At 38.2% G+C, this 12,483-nt stretch overlaps 1 protein-coding gene across 2 annotated transcripts in view; it reads left to right on the top strand.

Annotated features, from left to right (window-relative positions):
• The window catches only part of baiap3 (BAI1 associated protein 3), a 101,522-nt gene that overhangs the window by 66,891 nt on the left and 22,148 nt on the right, over positions 1-12,483 (top strand). For both annotated transcript variants that reach the window (XM_057860724.1, XM_057860725.1), the window contains 7 exons: positions 4,193-4,344; positions 4,464-4,587; positions 9,134-9,274; positions 9,583-9,678; positions 9,940-10,155; positions 11,789-11,857; positions 11,930-12,009. In XM_057860724.1, the coding sequence (XP_057716707.1) occupies positions 4,193-4,344; positions 4,464-4,587; positions 9,134-9,274; positions 9,583-9,678; positions 9,940-10,155; positions 11,789-11,857; positions 11,930-12,009 (878 nt within the window). The remainder of the gene's footprint in view (positions 1-4,192; positions 4,345-4,463; positions 4,588-9,133; positions 9,275-9,582; positions 9,679-9,939; positions 10,156-11,788; positions 11,858-11,929; positions 12,010-12,483) is intronic.

Here is a 12,483-nt window from a genome sequence, read left to right as displayed (position 1 = left end):
TTTATGTTGTATATTTTATGTTGTACAACTTTAGTGCCTATGTGAATATTAGTTCCTACTTGTTTTGTTGTGGTAGGAGGATTTTGTATTGAACACGGAGCCGTGTTGGCTATTATTACAGCAGAGAAGACAGCAGTAAATCAACAAAGACAAGTCAACTGTGCCCCGATCTACCACTCAAGAGATCTGATGGACTCAAAACGTAGGTTATGATTGCATATTAGTTTGAAAATCGACCGGATCCACCGTATTTTTACATGAGTGACTTCCGGCCCGATCCTAGCGACCGGTAGTAGTATTGATGCAGGAGGGCAGCGTCTTGCATCAAATAATCAACTCTGCCGTTCTCGTGCGTCGCGTTGAGCCGCTTCTGGGATGCGTCTAACACGCGGCCGCACTGCGACTGGTGTGCATTGGCTGACTGACTTTAACGCCCGCGTTTCACTGCGTTATCGCGGCGGGATCGCTGACGCGACGTTCACGTTTCTAGTGTGTTACCGGCCACGTTGCCGCACCGTTGACATTTCTTAACTGTCCTACCTTCTATGGAGGAAGCCATGTTTGCGACACCAATATGATGTGCACCGGGTCCAGGCTGTGACAACATTACAAAGACTGTTCTGTCCCAGCAAAAGCCGGGGCCTTATGGAGTATAGTATGTATGCTCAACAATCCCAGTGGTGATAAACAACAAAAAAAGGGCTAGACTGATGAGAAATAAAAAACGTTCAATCAACTCTGCCAACCTGTTAAGCATAGTATGTCATTCCCAAAACTCACCAGTGAATCCAGTCTGGCATCTCCAATTGGCTCTGCTAAATATAAGATCTTTAGCTGGCAAATCTGTCTTAATTAATGATTTTATCAGCAAACATAACCTTGACATGTTGTTCCTAACAGAAACTTGGTTAGATCAAGATAAGAGTTCGACAGTTCTGATTGAGGCAACCCCCACAAACTTCAATTTCTTTAGTGCGCCAAGAACCCATAAGAAAGGAGGTGGGGTTGCCAGTCTGATCAGGGACAGTTTTCAATGCACGAATATTTCATGTGGTCAGTTTGATTCCTTTGAATATATTGTCATTCAGCTAAAAAGCCCTGGCAGAGCTGCCTTGGTAACAATTTACAGACCACCGAAGTATAACACAATGTTTTTTGATGAGCTTAGCAAATTACTGTCTTCCGTCTGCATGGACTTTGATTGTGTTGTTTTAGTGGGTGACTTTAACATTCATGTTGATAATCCTGAAGAAGGATGTGCTAGAGAGCTTTTAAATATTTTGGATACATTTGGTTTATCTCAGCATGTCACAGTTCCAACACATAACAGAGGGCACATACTGGACTTAATAATATCCAAAGGTCTTAACATCTCTGAGGTCACAGTGAATGATGTTGCTCTGTCTGATCACTACTGCATTATGTTTAAAATGACCACCCCTGTCCATCCTCTGAAAAGGGAAACAGAGGTGATTAGGAAGTGTTACATAAGTGATAACACATGTGCGTTATTCACACAGGCCTATGCCTCATCATTAACCCCTACAATAGCTCCAGTGGAAGAACTTGTAAATAGTTTCAGTTCCAGTGTGATGACTGTAATGGACACTATTGCCCCGATTAAGACAAAAACTTTGTCAAGAAAGAAGAGGTCACCCTGGAGAAATGCCTTACTAGCTATAAAACAAAAGCAAGTTTGTAGACGAGCAGAACGCAGATGGCGAAAAAACAAACTCCTAGTTTTTTATGATATCTACAAAGAAAGTCTTCGCAAATACAACCAGGAACTGAAAAATGCTAGACAATCATATTTTTCAGAGATCATTAGTAGAAACACCAACAATACTCGCACACTATTTTCTGTTGTTGACAAACTGACAAACCCACAAGCATCACTACCTCAGGAATTGGCATCTGAGGTGTCCTGTAATAATTTCGCAGCATTCTTTACACACAAAGTACTAAAGATTAGACAGACTGTGTGCAACTCCGGATTAACAAATGTTACACTAAACGCCTCCCAAAATGTCCTCCACGTCAATCTTAGACAGTTTAGCCTCCTGGACTATGCCACTTTAACAGAAATTGTGTCGAAATTAAAGCCCCCAACATGCTGCCTTGACATCCTTCCTTCAAACTTTTTCAAAACTGTTTTTCATTGCATAGCCCCAGACATACTTCAGATTATAAATACTTACCTCCAAACAGGAGAGTTTCCTCAGACTTTAAAAACTGCAGTAATAAAACCTCTCCTAAAAAAACCTAATCTGGATGCCTCAATCATTAGTAATTACAGGCCAATATCAAATCTGACATTCCTGGGGAAAATTATCGAAAGGGTTGTCTTTGAACAGATCCAGACTTTTATGATGCAAAACAATCTTTTTAACTCATTTCAGTCTGGATTTCGGCCACAACACAGCACCGAGACCGTGCTTATCAAAGTCCTAAAAGATATTCGTCGGAATACCGATGCAGGCAAATCATCTGTTCTGCTACTATTGGATCTCAGCGCCGCATTTGACACGGTTGATCACAACATACTACTCAGCAGATTGGAACAGTGGGTAGGGCTTACTGACACTATTCTTCAGTGGTTCACATCCTATTTACATGATAGAGATTTCTTTGTGTCAATTGGAAACTATCAGTCAGAACGAACCAAATTCACGTGTGGAGTCCCTCAAGGGTCAATTCTTGGACCACTCTTATTTAACATCTATATGCTTCCGTTAGCTCAGATAATGGAACAGTATGACATCTCCTATCACGCCTATGCTGATGACACACAACTGTACATTTCTGTGTCCCCACATGATTATAGTCCCTTAGTCTCCCTGAGTAAATGCATTCATCAAATCAATGAATGGATGTGCCAGAATTTTCTCCAGTTAAATGTGGAGAAGACAGAGGTGATCATTTTTGGGCCAAAAAAGGAAAGGTCAAAGATAAGCAGCCAACTTAGCACAATGTCCCTTACAGCTACAAATCAAGTCAGAAACCTTGGCGTAATTATTGACTCAGACCTAAAATTTGATAGCCATCTAAAGTCCGTCACTAAATCAGCTTATTACCACCTAAAAAATATTACCAGAATTAAGGGGCTTCTGACTCAACAAGACATGGAAAAACTTATGCATGCATTCATTTTCAGCAGATTGGACTACTGCAACGGTATATTTACAGGTCTTGATAAAAAATCAGTCAGGAAGCTGCAGCTAGTACAGAATGCTGCAGCCAGAGTCCTCACAAATACAAGGAAGCTGGACCACATTACACCGGTTTTGAAATCACTACACTGGCTTCCAGTGAGTCAAAGGATAGACTATAAAATACTACTGCTCGTCTACAAAACACTTAATGGCCTTGGACCAAAATACATGCTTGACTTGTTAGATTCCTATGAGACATCTAGACCCCTAAGGTCGTCTGGAACGGGTCTTCTGCATGTTCCAAGAACAAGAACCAAGCAGGGTGAGGCAGCATTTAGTTATTATGCTCCTCACCTCTGGAACAAGTTACCCGAACGTCTGAAGTATGCTCAAACTGTTAGCTCCTTTAAATCAGGGCTAAAAACGCTTTTGTTTGGCACTGCATATCCATAACTGTCTATATATTTCAACCTACCTGCCTTCTATTCCTCTTTTGCTTATCTCCATTGCTGATTTCAATGATTATTAGTAGTAGTAGTTTTTGCTTTATTTTTATTGTTGTTTTATTTTTATTTATTTATTTTTATTCTGTGATTAAATGCGATCTTTTGTCTTGGTTTTTACGTTGTGTTGATTTAAATGTGATTTTTATGGTCTTCATGTGATGTAAAGCACTTTGAATTGCCTTGTGTTGAATTGTGCTATATAAATAAATTTGCCTTGCCTTGCCTTACCGTGTTGGTCCTCATTAGAGTAGAGAAGACGGAGTAAATATAATCTACACAAAGAAACTGTAACCCGATCGACTCACAGCCTCAAAAAGTAAGGGTTACATTACGTTAGAAACTCGTTCGGTACGCCTCCGTTCCGAACCGAGGACCCCGAACCGAAACGGTTCAATACAAATACATGTACCGTTACACCCTTAATAAAAACCTAAAAATAGTTCATAAATTATTGACCTGGTTGCTTAATGAGACTCTCCAGGGGTGCAACCTTTTGCATACAAACTATTACACTATTTTTTTGTCTTGTTACAGGTGGCTGATGATGTCAACGTGGCCATGGAAAGACTTTGCGGCACTCTTGAGCAGGAAAGTTCCAGACTGACTCAGACGATGGGCGAGACGGTCTTTGAGCTTTTCGTGTCTCTGAAGAGCCTCAAAGGCTTCCGGGAGTTCCTTCCTCTCAAGTCTGTCTTCACTCTGACTCCCTCACTTTCATTTTCCCAGCATCACCATACTTTTATTCATACATGACATGAGTCATTCTTTCATTGTTTGCTGTTTTCTTCTTCCGCCTCCTCTGTAGAGATGCAAAAATGTTGGCCTTAACGGTATTCCACAACTGGTTCAAGTCATCCATTCACAAATTCCTGCAGATTGTTCACGAAAGGTCATGTGACAGGATCTGCAAAGCGGTAGAAACGGACAAGGTAAGACACTTTGGTGCTCGGTTCTCAAGTGCAGTAACCATGGCGATGCATCTCTGCTTCATCCGCTCCACCGGGGCCACATTTAGTGATTGCTTCTCTGTGACCAAGCAACGGACATGTTTTTATTTTCGGTGCGCTTCCAGTAACAAATTTTCTACCTATCCTTGAGTATTGCCACACATAAAAGCAATAATTCTGTTGTGTTTCATAGATATGATGTTTGCGGCAAGTGAGCTCAAAAACAATAAAATCAATTAAAATCGCCACATGCACAGCAACAATTATAAGGAGGTTCTAATAATATAAATACAGTAATAAAATTTTATTTTTAAATTCATGAACTAATGGTAATTTCAAAAAATATATATGGCGGAAAACACAGACAGGAAAAATTAGCTTCTGCTCCTGCACCCCACTTTAAAATAAACTGCTGTATTTTAAGTCAAAAGAACTGTTGTGTGTAGTGGACCAACATACACATGGACACTGGTGTTTCAACTTAGGTGAAAATTCAATTTAATAAAAGTCACAAAAGAAACAGATTCACAAAATATCTTGGGCCCAACATAAAAGAGGCCAACATAACAAAACAACCAAACTGACCTCCAGACAGATCTCTGTGGCCGTTTAAATCAGGGCGGACTCGACTCACGACCACCTGCAGGAGGTATGAAAAATTAACCAAACATTGTCAACTTAATAAAACAACAACAGATGGAAAATATACATATATTTAAAAAATAACTAATGTGCATTTAAACAAACAGTGAAAACTTTACCCCAAACAGTCATAATTAAATCAACTTAAATATCCCCCCTTTAGAATGGTAGGTGCCACATCTTACGCAGCTGTGGTCGTTACCTCAAATTGGCAAATAAAGTCCAGTAAGCATTCAGACAATATTAAAGTGTGCACCCATTAGAAAATACATGTCCAAAAATATATCACATAAATAATTAACTAAATCTTGAAACACTAAATGATGGTGGTAGTGGTAGCCACCACAGTTTGATAGAACAATATTCCTATATGCTGCCATAGCAGTTTCAAGGCGCATTATGCCTCCAGACTATTTTTAATTTGTCCAGTTGTCCCTGGAGACAGACAGACACCGCGCAACCGCTTTTGTTTCAACCCAGCCATAAAAAGAAGGTAAGTAATAATACTGTATTTATTTTTCGAAATGTCTATGATTTTTAGCTTAGATTCATTAATTGATATCTATTATTTAATTAAAGAAAAAAACGGCTTTAAAAAATTATTCACTCGCATATTTTAAACTTTTTAAAAATTACGTCACGATGAAAAAAAATAGTGTCTATATATAGGTCACCCGCAGTACCTTCCACATAACTCACTTAATTGTATTTTTTTTTGTTTTTTGTTTTTTGTTACTGTCGCATTTCCCCTGTTGATGATAAATACGATACTATAAATAATAGATCCAAACACAGAAAAATTTGTTAAAACGTTAAAAGGGTAAATATTTGAAAAAGAAAATCCTTTTATTCTCAGTATCTTGCATTCACATTCTATAATCATATTTGAAAAAATATTTTAAACGCCAACTGCAAAAATTAAAATATGCTATTGGAATTTGACCCCTTAAGTTCCCCTGGAAATATTTTTTTCTTTGCACAGATTAACATGAAGCCAAATCAAAAACTGTATGCAGTAAAGATATCATTAACTTTACAGCTAATTCCCAATTTAGCCATGTTTTTTTTACAAAATTAAACACAGGGCTAAATTAAATCTACATTTACTCTTACACCAAATTCCTTTATTACTGTACATCCACTCACATGTCTTAGCGCATGCATATTGATTATCAAAGATTTGAGTAGACAAAGGGGTATCATCTTGAAGTGTTCGTTATTTATAATGTACTACGATGGGTGTCCAAAACTTTTTTAAATGAGAAATGTAAAGCAAATTTCAAAGGTCTAAAAATGTCTATTTTTCACTGACCTTTTTTGACCTACTTTTAAGGTGTCAAAAAAATGCCTTCCAGTTCAAAATTTTTCTTTCCCTAGAAAATAGAGATTTTAAGCTTTCCAATGATGAATGATGATTCCAAATTGGGGGTCTCAGAGCGGAACTTCAAGTCACCTGAGTGTTTTCTGCCATCTATGTTTTAAATACAGTAACTTTTAATATAAAAATGTATGAATTTACGGGAATTTATTTAGTACTGTATGTTTTTAGAATAAGTATAAACATTTCCTTAATTTTCTGACTATAAATCACTATATTTTGATAAATATTATTTTATATATATATTTTTTCTAACCCAGTGGCTTATAGTCCAGTGTGACTTGTATATGAATGAATACTGTTTTCTTTGGTGGATGCGGCTTATAGTCAGGTGCGATTTATTGTCCAAAAATTTGAGTAATATGCCAGTTAATGGTAAGTTGCATACATAAAAACCTAATGGGTAAGTAAGAACTGTTAATAACCTTTATTAGTATCATCACAGATTACATTATATTATATTCAATCTTCAAATTCAATTGCCTTTCGTAATTATCGTGCTTTAAAAAAAATTATCGCCCTCAAATATTGGCTTACAAAATGTGCTTTAGACATCGTAATCGGCTGAATTATTATCATAATTTTTTAATTAAAAAAATAAAAATAATTGTTGTACATGTGTTATGTACAATAAATATTACATGTGTGATAGTTACTATACATATTATTACTTATATATTGGTGTTATTATGATTACTGCAACTATTATTGTTATTAAAGTATCTGTGTAATCATTATGATTAGTAGAGTTGTGGAATAAGTGTTTTGTTGTCATCATTGATGTCATCACTGTAATCATGGCTGTTGTTGCCATCGTTGTCATTTTTGTTGTGGCCAAAACTGTCATTTTCATCGTTAGTGTTGTCACTATTGCTCTAATCTAATTGAGTCCAGATTTTATCGTTATGAACAATTCTTTGAGTAAAATAGAATTGCCGGTGCTGATGGTGACAGTTAAATGGCTATACATATCTATGGCGGAAAACACAGACAAGACTCTTGCACTCCTCTTTAAAAGAAATTGCTGTATTTTAAGCCGAAACAACTGTTGTGTTTGATAGAACAATATGTCTATGCTGCCATAGCAGATTCATGGCGCATGAAGCCCCTGAACTATTTTTAATTTGTCCGTTTTACCCTGAAAACCCCCGTTTACAGATGTCACGCAACCACTTTTGTTTCAACCCAACCCAGCCATAAACTTAAGGGAAGTTATTATATTTTTTATTCAAAATGCCTGTCATTTTTAGCTCAGAATCATTAATTGATGTCTAATATTTCATTTAAAAAAAAAAAAAAAAACGACGTTAAAAAATTCTTCACTCGCATATTTTAAAATTTTAAACAAATTATGTCACACAGAAAAAAATGGCGTCTGTAAAAAAAAGTCATGGATATCTACCTTATAACTATCGCTCAATTGTATTTTTTTTTTTTTGTTACTGTCGCATTTTCTCCGATATGTTAGATGATAAATAATCAATCCAAACAAAGAAAAATTGAAAAACAACGTTAAAAAGGGTAAATATTTTAATAAAATAAATAAAATATCCATTCCGACAAACATTCATCTCCAGGTTGTGCTGCGCCGCAGTAATTTTCATTACCATCTGGATGTGGCTGTGTTGGATGCCGCTAGGTCATTCTTCACCTGTAACATGTCATCACAGACCTTGCTGAGGCTGACATGCACTCCGGCGATAGCGCTGGCCGCAGTAGTGGCTAATTCCACTGATCTCTCTTGGCTATCCAACACTTTCATGATATTCCGACGAATCAAGTGTGCTCTGAGCCCCCCTGCAGAAGAATCGCTGCCAGCAGCGCAACAAAAATATACACATCTTCGAGGGCGGCCGTGGCGCAGTTGGTAGCTGGAGTTGTCCATGGACCAAAGGGTTAGTGGTTCGATTCCCGGCTACGACTGCCCACTCTCGAAGTGCCCTTGGGCATGGCACTGAACCCTGATTTTCCTCCAATGGATTGACAGCGCCTTGCATGGCAGCAGCCCCACTGGTGTGTGAATGGGTAAATGTGTGCTAACGTAAAGCGCTTTGGGCATGGTAACCATGCAGATAAATGCTCTATATAAGTACTGTCCATATAACGACTGTCCATTTCGATGTCTTCAACTTTGCGTGTGGTCAGACACAGCGGCCGCCATTTTCCCCAGCTATCCTCCATATATCCAAACTTGAAAGTGTTTCCCGGGCAGTCGCGTTGTCCAGGTTCTGATCACATTGTAGAAATGATCTTGTCCGGGGCACTCAGTGACGGATTGACCAGTTCCATGTCTTTACAGAATGTCACAATACTACTATTAAAAGTCATTAGAAGTCAACCGTCTGTGCACTTACAGCCAAACCGGTCCTTGTGATGTCTGGTTAAGTTCTGTTTGCATTGGCTTTGAGTCTTTTTTTTTTTTTTTTTTTACCCTCCTTTGTTGACTTTTATTGAATCAATTAAATGCATACCTAATGCATCTGTTTTTGATTATTCTGTCTATTTCAGATGGAAGCAGTGCAGCAAGGCAAGCACAGCTCTTCGGCCACGGAAGTGACAGCCTGTTTCCGACAGGTCCGTGATATCTGGCTCCAGCTGGCCTGGCCGGATTCTGCGGGTGCCTTCATCTTTGTCACCCGCTTGACCGACGTGAGTGCGACTGGCCAAAAAATGTGCACGTTAAAATGTCAAATATTGACGGATAAAGGAACCCACAGGGCAGCAAAATATGGCTACACTATTATTTTTGTTGTTTTAACCCTTTCATGCATTGGTATTGTTATTAAAGTCCATGTCGAGTTGCAACTCTTTTACCATTTTGTTGAGTCCCGAGTCTGACTTGAGTTGAGTCCCTAATGGAGGTTATCTTGCCATTTTCCAACTTTTTCTGCATTCAATTTCCACGTGAAGTTCCCAATTATGCAACCCCGTGACAAATCCCGGCTTTCATGTTTCAGAACTTTTGCAGCGAGGCTGTGTGTTACTCTGAGATGCTCACGCGTAAGATTGAGAGAAGCCAGCTGGGCAGGGACCACAAGGGCTTCATAGTTCAGGTAACGCCAGTAGCATGGAGTCATGATGTGTGTGGTAAATGGCAGCGTGCCCCCATGCATGGCATCCCAGCAGGAGGACGAGAGCGTGACATTGTGAAAAACTTTTTTTTTTTTTTTAAATAGCAAGTTGTTGCCTGTCAGTGATTTCACAGCGACACCCTGCCCTTTCTGTAGCCCTGCTTCTTGTCCTTCGGCCTTCTCTCCACCTCCGCCCTCTCTCTCTGTCTTCTCCTGCGCTCCTCTTCCTCGCTACCCGCTTAGCTGTGCGTGGCCCTAAACGACGTGGAGCACGTCCGTGTATTTCTGGGTCACCTGCCCCGCGACCTGGACTGGCCGGGCGTGGAGCGTGCCATGGAGGAGTCCTGCGGCGCCGAGGGCAAAGAGCAGGTGTTCAAGGCCCTCAACGGGCAACTCTTCAATATGGATCAAGACCTGCAAAGGGAAGCCAAGCGTCTCATTGCGCTGCTCACAGACAAGGTAAAATATTCCAAATGTTATCACTTATCGTAGATTGATACAGTATATGGCGGAAAACACAGACAAGACTGAAAAAGCAGTTTCTGTTCTTGCACTCCTCTAGAAAATAAACTGCTGTATGTTAAGCCAAAACAACAGTTGTATTTGATGGAACAGTATGTCTGTATGCTGCAGTAGCAGATTCATGGCGCATTAAGCCCCCGAACTAATTTTAATTTGCCCGTTTTACCCTGGAAACCCCCGTTTTTGTTTCAACCCAGCCATGAAAACAAGTAATTATATTTATTATTCAAAATGTCATTTTTAGCTTTGAATCATTAATTGATGTCTAATATTTTGTTTAAAAAAGAAAAGACTTTGAAAAATTATTCACTCGCATATTTTAAACTTTTGAACAAATTACGTCACAATGGAAAAATGGCATCTGTAAAAAAAAAAAGTCACAGATATCTACCTCATAATTATCGCTAAATTGTATTTTTTTTAGGGCTGTCAAACGATTAAAATTTTTAATCGAGTTAATTACAGTTTAAAAATTATTTAATTGTAATTAATCGCAATTAATCGCAATTCAAACCATCTATAAAATATGCCATATTTTTCTGTAAATTATTTTTGGAATGGAAAGATAAGACACAAGATGGATATATACATTCAACATACGGTACATAAGGACTGTATTTGTTTATTATAGCAATAAATCAACAAGATGGCATTAACATTATTAACATTCTGTTAAAGCAATCCATGGATAGAAAGACTTGTAGTTCTTAAAAGAAAAATGTTAGTACAAGTTATAGAAATTTTATATCAAAACCCCTCTTAATGTTTTCGTTTTAATAAAATTTGTTACATTTTCAATCAAAAAGTAAACTAGTAGCCCGCCATTGTTGATGTCAATAATTACTTACACAATGCTCATGGGTGCTGAAGCCTATAAAATCTGTCGCGCCCAAGCGCCAGCAGAGGGCGGCAAAACTCCATAAAACACAACAAGTGAGCGTTTCACTGTACTGTCATTTAAATCTGTCGGAGCGGGGCATCTGCGTTAATTGCGTCAAATATTTTAACGTGATTAATTAAAAAAATTAATTAACGCCCGTTAACGCGATAATTTTGACAGCCCTAAATTTTTTGTTACTGTCGCATTTTCCCCGATATGTTAGATGATGAATAATCGAGCCAAAAAAAAAAAAAAACATTTAAAAGGGTAAATATATAAAAAAGAAAATCTCGACCACTCCTTGATGTCTGCGATTTCTGCATCGCGACGCTTGAAATATTTCCATGTTTCACCCAAAAAATCCAGCTGTGGCCATTCACAGCTGTGTCTTGACACTCAGTGATACATGCAAAATGGAGTTTTTGGATCGAAACAAGGTAAGTACACGATAATATGTATTTTTCTTGCCCCCCCAAAATTGAGATTTTACGCTTTCCAATGCTGTATCACACATGCATATTGGCCAATTTTGAAATTTGGCCAAATTGGGGGGTCTCAGAGCGGAAGTCAAATCACCTGAGTGTTTTCCGCCATATAGATTTTAACAAAAATCACAATGGAAATTACGCCTATTAAATTTTGAGGTCAGTAGTATACTGCTCCTTGATACCTAGTATTGTTGCTATGCAGATGATGCCTGAGCTTCGGCGTTACATCCAGCACATCAGCTTGTCTCCTGACTCCATCAACAACGACGATGTAAGCCCTCAAATCGATTTGCGGATTTTTGCATCATGTGACCCGGGTGTGTGTTTATGTTGTCGTGACAAGGCCGTGGACCCCCTCATGAAATACCTGCAGGAGACTGTGGTCATCCTCAAGGAAACACTAGTGAAGGACAACCTCACACGGTAATTACTGCCTCTCACCTCCCCTTCACTATAAATGTTTGTATTTTAAGAGGAACAATGCATGATTAGCACAACTATTATGATTCATAATTATACCTTTCTGCCTAATTGCTTTCCCCCAGGATGTGTGTATGTGCTGCCAGTGATTTGCAAAGGTAGCACATAATCTTAAAACAACATGATGATAAGGCCAAATTCAAATTATACATTAAAAATAGACGTGATTGCTGTATTTTTCGGACTGCTTTTTTCTCTCTCCAATTGTACCCTGTTCTTTACAAGCAGGTTATTGATGGAGCTATATAATATATATAAATAGATAAATAAATAAACATACATATATATATATATATATATATATATATATATATATATATATATATATATATATATATATATATATATATATACATATATATATATACATATTAGACATGTGCCGGTTACCGGTTTCACGGTTTACCGTGGTGTGAA

Source organism: Corythoichthys intestinalis, chromosome 16, assembly GCF_030265065.1.
Source record: "Corythoichthys intestinalis isolate RoL2023-P3 chromosome 16, ASM3026506v1, whole genome shotgun sequence".
Taxonomy (NCBI): Eukaryota; Metazoa; Chordata; class Actinopteri; order Syngnathiformes; family Syngnathidae; genus Corythoichthys; species Corythoichthys intestinalis.
This window is presented reverse-complemented; position numbering and strand designations above follow the sequence as displayed.